We start from the raw sequence: 9,931 nt of genomic DNA, 5'->3' as shown, positions 1-9,931 counted from the left end.
CCTGCCTCTGCCTCCCAAGTGCTGGGATTAAAGGCATGTGCCGCCAACAAATACTCTTTAACTGTTGAGCCATCTCTATAACTTCATTTATTTACTTTGATATATGGTTGCTTATATTTGAAGGTGGCTGCAAAATACCTATGCAAGTCTAGAATGACTGGGAGAATTCTGATTCTCTTGCCTTTATTCCTTCTAAGCAAGGATTGCAGGCATGATCTACATCCAGTTTCTTGTATTATTTTTTGTGGCCAAAACTCCTTTTCTAAGTTTTGTTATGCATGTGAGTGTTGCCTTGTCTATCATGCTCATGTCTGTGTGTCCTAGGAGGCACCCCCCCCCTTTTTTATTAAGCCACACTGACCAGGGACTGATAATGGAGGCATGAGACTAGACATTCGCCAGGAGTGGTGGCACAAGCCTTAATCCCAGCACTTGGGAGGCAGAGGCAGGCAGATTTCTGAGTTCAAGGCCAGCCTGGGCTACAAAGTGAGTCCCAGGACAGCCAGGGCTATACAGAAAAACCCTGCCTCGAAAAACCAAAAGAGAGACTGGACATTCTAGTTTCCTTCCTCATCTGAGAAAGAATACCTTTTTTCTTTCAAGACAGGGACTCGTGTAACAGAGATAGACCTGTGAACTCTTGGAGCTCCTATCTCCTTAGTGTTGGGAATCACAGGCATGCGTTTGCTTTCAATGGTTTCAAGTTTCTTGAGAGATTTGCTGTAGGACTTTTGTCGATGCTTTTTATGAAGATTGGCCTTTGTAGGTACTGAGGATGACTCTGAACTTCTGAACCTCCTGCCACCATTTCCTGAATGCTGAGTTTATAGCTGTGTGTAACTACAGCATCATTATATTATTATTATTATTGAGATAGGGTCTCATTATGTAGCCCAGGCTGGCTTTGAACTCAGAAATCTATCTGCCTACCTGTGCCTCCTGAGTGCTGAGATTAAAGGCATGTGTTACAATATAATTTAAAGCAATCATGAATAGGTGTTATATGCTGTGATCTTCATCTATCTAGATGATTGTTTTGCCTCTGTTGTGAACCACATTGACTGGCTTTCACATATTGAATTAACCTAGTATCTTTTGCAATGAACTGGTTAATCTGATAGATTTTTTTTTAAAATTAATTTTATTTTTTGGTTTTTCTTAGACAGGGTTCCTCACCTGGCTGTCTTGGAACTCACTTTGTAGACCAGGCTGGCCTTGAACACAGAGACACAACTGCCTCTGCCTCCCAAGTGCTATTTTTATTCATTGCTAGATTTAGTCTGCCAACTTTTTTCCTGTAGTGCTAAGGCCTGAAGTATGTGCTCTACCAGTGAGATGTGTACCCCTTGGTTCCTTATTTTTCAGTTAAAAATTTTATTTATGGCCAGGTGTGGTGCCACACACCTTTAATCTAGCACTTGGGAGACAGAGGCAGTTGTGTCTCTGTTCAAGGCCAGCCTGGTCTACAGAGTAAGTTCCAGGACAGCCAGGGCTACACAGAGAAATCCCTGTCTTGAAAAAAACCAACCAACCAAATAATTCTTTATGTACATGAGTGATTTGCTTGCATGTATATCTGTGTACCACTTGTATGTCTATGCCTGCAGAGGCCAGAAATGGGTGTCAGACCACTCTGGAAATGGAGCTACACATCCTTGAAAGCAAGCAGCTATGTGGGTGTTGGGAATCATATCCAAGCCCTCTTGAAGCTCAGCCAATATTCTTAGCCACAGAGCCACCTCTCCAGCCTTACTGTACAGGTTTTGAAACAGGGTCTCATTCTATAGTCAATAATCTAGAACCTATGAAGACATGGCTGGTCTTGAACTCGCAGCAATCCGTGTCTCAGCTCCCAACTGCCACTACAGGTATGAGACACCATACACAGTTTCCTATTTTCATTTTAAGAGACTTTCTCATCACTGGGTACAGCAGTAGCTCATGTCTATAAACCCAGCATTTGGGAAGCTGGGAAAGTTGAATCAAAAATTGAGGGCTAGATTGAGCTAAATATGACCCTTAGAAATGTATGTCTACATTCATAGCGGAAGTTGGTCCGTTTTTTTTTTTTTTAGGATGTTCCGGACAGCTTTTAGTATCCAGGTGCCGCTGCTTCAAAAATGAACTGAAACCTGTTCTTTGTTCTGCTCATAACATTACCCCATTGGCGATTCTAGGATAGGAAAGTCATTGTGTATGTGGTAGCCAGTTGTGTGCACACCTGCACTTGCCCTTGTCCATGTGTAGGCTGACACTGGGTGACTTTCTCTTCTTAAAATACTGTCTGGTTATACGGGTGCTATGCCATGGTCCATGTGTGAAGCCCAGAGGACAAATATATGGAGTTCCTTTCTCCTATCTTTTTTTTTTTTTCCGAGACAGGGTTTCTCTGCGTAGCCCTGGCTGTCCTGGAACTCACTCTGTAGACCAGGCTGGCCTCGAACTCAGAAATTCGCCTGCCTCTGCCTCCCGAGTGCTGGGATTAAAGGCGTGCGCCACCACGCCCGGCTCCTTTCTTCTATCTTTACATGGATCTTTACTCAGGCTATCTCACCAGCTCTCACTTTATGAGAAAGCTTGTCACTGAACCTGGAGCTCAATATTTTGGCTAAATTAGATGACCAGAAAGGCTTCCAGCATCCACCTGTCTCTGAACCCCCAGTGTAGGGATTATACATGCACCCTGCCATGGACTTCTATGTGCACCTAGGTTCAGGAAACGAGTAGATGGTTGTAGGTGGCATCAACACCACCACCACCAGGCTGGGCAACCCAGTGAGTGTTCCTCTGTCTGCTTTAGTTCCAGTCTTCAGGTTCCTTCCCTTGATGGACTGAAATCTGTAAGGGAAATAAATTTTCTCCCCAAATTGGTCATGCCTTTAACACACTACAGACAAATCTGAGACACAGAGGAAGTGCTTGACCTACTACTGACTCATCTCTCAAGCCTCCAGTGCAAATCCTTACCCCAGACCTAAAGTAGTCCATTTGAAAGTTCTGATTAGTCTGTTAGGGTTTAAGTTCACTGATATTTTCAAAGTTGTTTTTAATTTGTAGGGTTCCCCCTCCAAGTTTAACTGACTTTTTGTTTTTATTCTTCATATTAAGTTGTCTGTTTTCCATACTGACATGAAGTTAGTGATTTTCAGCCGTAAGGTATGAACTAAAGATTATATACTTATTTCATTATATTATTTGTCCGTATGTGCAGGCACAGACCACAGTGCCCCAGTTGAGGTCAGAGGTTTACTTGCCTGAGTCAGCTCTCTTCTTCCACTATGTGGGTTGTAGGGATTGAAGTCATCAGGCTTAGTGGCAAGCACCTTTGCCCAATGAAGTTTTGTTTTTGTTGTCTTTTCCTCCCGGAGACAGAGTCTCACCATGTATCCCTGGCTGTCCTGGAACCTACTATGTAAACCAGGCTGACCTTGAACTCACAGATCCACCTGCTTCTCTGCCTTGGGTGCTGATATTAAAGATGTGTGCTACTCCCAACCCCCTGGCAATATTGGAAATCTTTCTTTCCAATTTTTTTTTAAAGATTTATTTATTTATTATATGTGTGTACACTGTTGCTGACTTCAGACACTCCGGAAGAGGGCATCAGATTTGTTACGGATGGTTGTGAGCCACCATGTGGTTGCTGGGATTTGAACTCAGGCCCATTTGGAAGAGCAGTCGGTACTCTTAACCGCTGAGCCATCTCACCAGCCTTTTTTTTTTTTTTTTTTTTTTTAAAAAAAAAAAAAAAAAAAAAGATGGGTGGCTATGCACTGTGGCTGGCCTAGAACTCATTATGACTATGTGTACTAACTGGCCTTAAACTCAGAGATTTACCTGGCTCTGCCCTCTGAATGTACTAGCCACCCCTGACTTCTGTCACTATAATTTTGAGACAGGGTCTCACTGAACCCAAAGACTGCTGCTTTGGCTAGATTGATATGCCACAAGCCCCTGGTACTTTCCTGTCTCTGTGCTGGGTTACAGGTGTGTCTGGGGAATAGGGAATCCGAACTCAGGACTCCATGCTTGCATGGCAAGCAAGCTCTCTGCCCAGGGAGACACATCCCAGCTGGTTCTGCCCAGGGAGACACATCCCCAGCTGGTTCTGCCCAGAGAGACACATCCCCAGCTGGTTCTTGGTAACAGTTCTGTCCTTTTTCTGACTCTTGAGCAGCAACAATAGCAAGCAAGGAGATCCCATAGAGACAGAAAAGCCCTCTCTGAAGCCTGCAGATGCCTCTCCTTGCCCTGTCCCAGCACCAGAGCAGTACATGCTCTCTAAAGTCCTTAAAGGAAGCCAGAAATGGGCTGTGTTCTACCAAGCCAGACATGAGATCAACTCTGAAAATGTCCTCTACCATTTAAAGCTCATAAGAAATAAAGCACTACCTCTTTACTTACAGAAATCTCTCCTACTTACAGGCACAGAAGCCAGGAGTGAGGTTCTGCCTGTGCAAGACACACTTTATCAGGTAAGGGCCACTATCCTAGATACCCAAAGAACTTTCACGATCAGCTGTAGCCTTCTAGCCGCCTAAAAATCTATCCACAAAGGAACCACCATGGTCCTCTAGGCAGGACAGTCTCTGGTGTAAGCAGTCAGGGTAGAGGCAGGTCTAACTGATCACCAGATTAAAGGGCCTAGACATTTCTATGCTGACGGAATAAACATTCCAATTAAAAGATTTAAAACAAACAAAACCAAAAAAACAAAAACAGCATGTTTTATTTTAATCCTGTTGAAGGTGAGGGATGGAAAACACAAAATAAGGGGAGAGGACTCTTTATATAGTACATACAACATCAGGACCAACCACAGGAAGTAAGACCCATTGTACCCCTCCCCATTCAACTCCTATGTAGGTCCAAGGCCAGCTGAGGATAGATGGGACATGAGTTAAGACACTATTGGCACAGTAACATGGCCAATGCACCAAAAGATGGAGAGAATGTCCCAGGAAGCAAGGGCCCAAGCCTCAGCTGTTCCCCAAGTGAATTGGAATGAAAGACTTCAGCTCAGCAGGAAGGCAGATTTCAAAAATCAGGGTACCCTAGTGAACTTTTCAGATCACAAGCCACAGAGTGAGTCAAGACATTTATCAAGGTGATGCTGTTCTTTGCTTTCTGAGACTTTTCTTCTTCAGGCTTGAGGCCAAGTCCTCCTCTTCAATTTGGAAGGCAGGGGAATAAATGCTTATTCTACCCTCCTTAAATCTAGGCTACTTAATTACTACTTTCTTGGCTTTAAAGACAGAAGCCAATGAACAACGAAAGAGCCCTTGGGTTGGCACAACTGCCTCTGCAAAGGTTTCAATGACCATCTGTCCCTTTATAACCTCTTCAAACTCAATACAGACATCTTCAAGTGTATGAGACACGGGCTGAAGATTTGGGCCCTTTCTAAAGTTGGATTAACAATCCCATGTTGGGAGATGAGGATGAGAAAACAAAGGCTGATGGTGGGAAGGATCGCAGTTTACAGTAACAGGTTGAGAGTCAAGCCCATGGGGATGAAGGGAAGCCCTGACACTTATCAACAAGTAGAAAAACATTTCAGTGGCAACCCTGTAGTTTCCATAGACCTAAGAAAGTATGTTAAAAGGGAGAGGAGACTGAGCCAGCAGAGTCCAGCTATTCATTTTAAATCTGAAGAAACTCAGCTAATACTGCTTCAAGTACAATCACGAGTAGATGGCGCTACTGAAACTCACACTAGAGAATGGGGTCAAGTAGCCTACCATTTGGATCCAGGCGCTTACTCGGTTTGAGAAGACACCCGGAAATTATCTTTGAAGACCTGAATCTGAAGAACTGCCATCCCCCTGCCCCAATACAATTCTCTTTTAGGGAAGGTTGAGTAAATTAAGACACCTGCTTTAAGTCTAATGGTAAAAAAGGGGAAAGCGCTGAGATCTGGGTAGGCTAGCAGCTGAAGCCAGAACAAGGGGAGTGTTCTCACAGCAGCCAGGTGTGGGAGGGAAAGAACAGGAGCAGAAAGCAGGCAGAGCTCCTGCTCGGCCTTGGGCTGTCCTCTTCCCCTGCCTCCCATGCCACCCAACCTCTGTGAGAGGGGATGCAATGCCCAGACCAACTTTTTATTGAGCTTATGCAGCCAACAGACTTGTAAACAGTGCCAACTGATAAAGTTTTGCTGAGAACTACAGCTTGTGTCCATTAAACACATCTCTCTCTTTTGAGATTAAAAACAAAAACCCAAAGTAAACAAATACTGTGAGAGAGAATTAAGAGACACACCTTAAGTTGTCCAGGAAGGCAAAGTTTTTTTAAAAAAAAAAAAGCCACATGGCTTGGTCCCCGGTGCTCTCATGCCTAGAGTGTTGCTGCCATTGCCACGTCTCCTCTCTCTACAAGTGGCTAGGTAGAGGTTCAGGAGCAGGGTCATCTTGGGCATGCTGCAAACACAGCATTTGCTGGTGTTGACACCCTTCTGGGGCTGTGGTAGCAGACTGCTGTCAGGAGCCCAATTCCTGGGAGCAGCAGGGGGATCCAGGACCTCCAAGTCAGCCCACACACCTCAGGGTACCTTGCCCCTTTTCTCCAGTACAGTTCAGCACTGAGGTTGTCTATTCCCAGCAATAAAACCTGAGCTGTTTTCCTCATAGGTTTCACCCTCACTCCCCAGTGGAGGGGAGCAGTGAGAGGGAACGAGGATCACTGAGGGGGCAGGGGAATCCCCCTGGGATCGGTGACCTGGCCCTCTTGCAGGTTCTTCACCAGTTGTGCAAGCCAGCGTTTCGTGGTGGTGTCATCTTTTAGCACCTGGGCAAAGGTTGTGTCCTTCAGCTGGTCAGGGAGGCACTGTCTGAGTGCTTCACGTGCCCTACATCAGAAACAAACAAACCAACCAGAAAGACAACACATAAGCCCATATTTGGGGGCTGGGAAGACCCCCTTTCTTAGATATAAATATACAACTCCCTAGGAATCCATGACTATCAAGTTACACCAAGAAACTATTAGAATTCTTTAAAGCAGGTGTTATGTAGTCCACAAATATTTTTACCACACCCCAATGCAGAACTTCATGCAAAAGCAAAATGGAATAATATGATGCAATAGTTCACTCCAAACTTTGTTCTGATTTAATGATAAATATTGTCAAAATACCATTAGACATAGCTTATGAGAAATGAAATTATTTTCCATACAGAGCTGTTCTGAACAGTTACAGCTCTTATACTCAAACAGGTGTGATTTCTAATTAAGTATTTGCAAACCTGGGAGGTATTGAAAAACAGGACAAAATGATCAAAGAAAAGCTAGGGCTCAAATAACCCCAGTGGCTAGAGACCAGTCCACATTAGTCAAGCCACTTGATTCTTAGGATCTCAGAAAGCACTCCATTATGTGGCTTAGCAGAATCTGAACATGTAGCTTTCATCATAAATTATGGATTAGTAGGAGAGAAGGGCAAACATTTCTGAAGTGCATTACATCTATAAAGTGCACGATTCTGGCAGAGGTCTTGAACCTACCAAGAAAAAGTACTAAGCTCAACAGCTTACAGGAAGCAGAGAACTGCAAGCTAAAAAGGCCTCTAGGCTAGGGGACTTTGCAAGAGACCTTTAAAGTACTCTCATTACCTGGAGTAGCCACAGAAAGCCCAAACCACACCAGCCTCCCTTGCTTGGGCTTCCAGGAATTTCAGGGTAGAGCAGAGTTACAACAGGAAGATCTAACTAGTGCATTTTAAAGTCAGAATTTTAGATTTTAACCGGAACTTAAGTTTGTCTTAGATAAACTAAAGTTATATGCGTTCCAATTCTCAAAACAGAAGATCTGAGCTGTAACATTGGAATCCATTCATGATACTATTTCAACAAAATCTTCTAAGTCCTGTTAAATCTTTACCTGGGATTATCTGAGAGTCGAAGGTAACATCTTACTACATGCTTCAGCAGACGGGCAGACGGTTCTTTGGATAGTTGCAGGACCATTTTACCCTGTTTTACACAAACAAAAGGTAGGGTAAAAAAAAGGTCACAAAATAATTCAAATTGACACCAGAGACCAGATCATCTAAGAATCATTATAAAGTTTCCTAGATCTTATTTGAGACAGGGTCTCTATACGTGGTCTTGGCTAGCCAAGCACTTGCTGGACTCAACCTCAAAGAGATCTGCCTGCCTCTGCCTCCAGAGTTCTGGGATTAAAGACATCTGCTACCATTCCAGTTAGTATTTTTGGGCTAGGACACTACTTCATTTGTCTGGTGAGAAACCCATACTGCTGCTCCAAGCCCACAGGCATCCTTTTGCCTCCCTCTACCTTATAGATACTAGGATGACAGGCATATACACCACTGTACCTGGCCAAATAGTTATTTCTAGTTAGAAGACTAAGTTTTGGGTCAGTTACAAAGGGACTAAGTTTTGTGATGGAAGTAAACTGCAAAGAGAGTAAAGGAAAGAACTCACCAAGATCATGGCAACATGGGAAAAACGCTCATATGTCTGACATATATAAGCCAAACCAGTGTCATCTAAGAGGATCTTCTGGAGGATGAATGTGGCAACCTGGAGTAGAACAAAGACAGACGCCTAAAGAGCTGCTCAAACTTGTCATTTAAGTGACTACTGCTCACACATCTAGGCATGATCAGCACTCAAAGCATACAACAAAGTGGAGTCCTCTGCACATTTTTTACATAACTTTATCAAGCACCACACAATCAGAGCAAATGTTATTGTACCGAGCAAGTACTATGTCAGGATTTTTTTCTAAAGGCTATTTATAGGCTTCACTTTTCCTATTAAGTCCACAAAGTGCTTACCATTATTCTCACTTTATATAAAGGGGAAAGCCCTAGATAATTATCAGGAGAATTGCATAAAACGAGGTCAGCCTTGGCTACACAGTGACTACCAAACCATCTTGGAACAGAGGCTCAACTCCTTCCCTCCCCGCCCCAAGCTCCTATTTTAAATCAGACAGTCATTATTCTGGGGAAAAGGTTTGAAACACAGCTTTACTCTGTAACCATAACCATGGCTAGCTAACCTCAAACTCACAGCAATGCCCTTGCCTCAGCCTCATGAGTGTTGGAATTACAGGCAGAAGTCACAATTGCAGACAATTAGGATAATGATTATCTTTCTTTGGTGCCATCAGAACAGCTGTTGTCATTGTTCCTGAGGTATAACACTGCATATACTTCACTGCATATATGATGTATAACAGTACAAATAATATACTCCAAAGGTAGCTAAATCTTAATCATCAAACCCTGAGAGTGCTGTCTCGTATGTACAAAAGGGTCCTTGCAGATATGATTAGGGATCTTGAGCTAGAGAGATTACCCACACAGGTCCCAAGAATCACTAAACATCATTCTAACAGAGATGGAAGTTTAACCCCTAAGAAGGGAATACAAGAGAATGAGATGTGAACATGCTTGACTGCTTGCAGAAGGGAACCACACATAACGGAACATAATTCTAGAAGTGAAATGGCATGTAAAAAGACTCCTCTCTATAGCCTCTAGAAGAACCCTAGCCCTGTTCTACCTGACTTGATTTTAGCTTACTGAAACTGACTTGTGGCTTCTAGCCCTGAGAATAAATTTATAAATTAAGCCATGACTTAATTCTGCTAATTTGTCATGACAGCAATAGGCAATTAATACAAACCACAACAAAGAACAAATTCACTAATAGAGTGTTACTTGGTGAGCTTTCAGTCTGTATAACATATCTGTACACCACAACAGCTTAAAACACAGAACATTTCCATCAACTCAAGAATTTTTAGCACTGCCATGTATCTTTTCCCAGTTAATACAGACCCTTTACAGGTAACCACCAATAGCTAGCTTGGCTTTCTGTTAAATGTGGATGATATTTTGTCTGCATGTATGTGTGCCAGGTGCAGGCCTTGTACAGCCAGAGAGAGAGAGAGAGAGAGAGAG

At 43.3% G+C, this 9,931-nt stretch overlaps 1 protein-coding gene across 2 annotated transcripts in view; it reads right to left on the bottom strand.

Annotated features, from left to right (window-relative positions):
• Positions 1–4,709: 4,709 nt before the first annotated feature.
• The window catches only part of Cnot9 (CCR4-NOT transcription complex subunit 9), a 25,228-nt gene continuing 20,006 nt past the window's right edge, over positions 4,710–9,931 (bottom strand). The window contains exons 6-8 of one of the 2 annotated variants that reach the window (XM_021197653.2): positions 8,442–8,540; positions 7,876–7,967; positions 4,710–6,844 (exon numbers count right to left, since the gene is read on the bottom strand). In XM_021197653.2, coding sequence (XP_021053312.1) covers positions 6,676–6,844; positions 7,876–7,967; positions 8,442–8,540 — 360 coding nt within the window. In that variant the 3' untranslated portion in view covers positions 4,710–6,675. The remainder of the gene's footprint in view (positions 6,845–7,875; positions 7,968–8,441; positions 8,541–9,931) is intronic. The other variant, XM_029538472.1, reaches the window with a different exon arrangement.

The sequence above is a fragment of the Mus pahari genome, chromosome 5 (assembly GCF_900095145.1).
Source record: "Mus pahari chromosome 5, PAHARI_EIJ_v1.1, whole genome shotgun sequence".
Lineage (NCBI taxonomy): Eukaryota > Metazoa > Chordata > Mammalia > Rodentia > Muridae > Mus > Mus pahari.
This window is presented reverse-complemented; position numbering and strand designations above follow the sequence as displayed.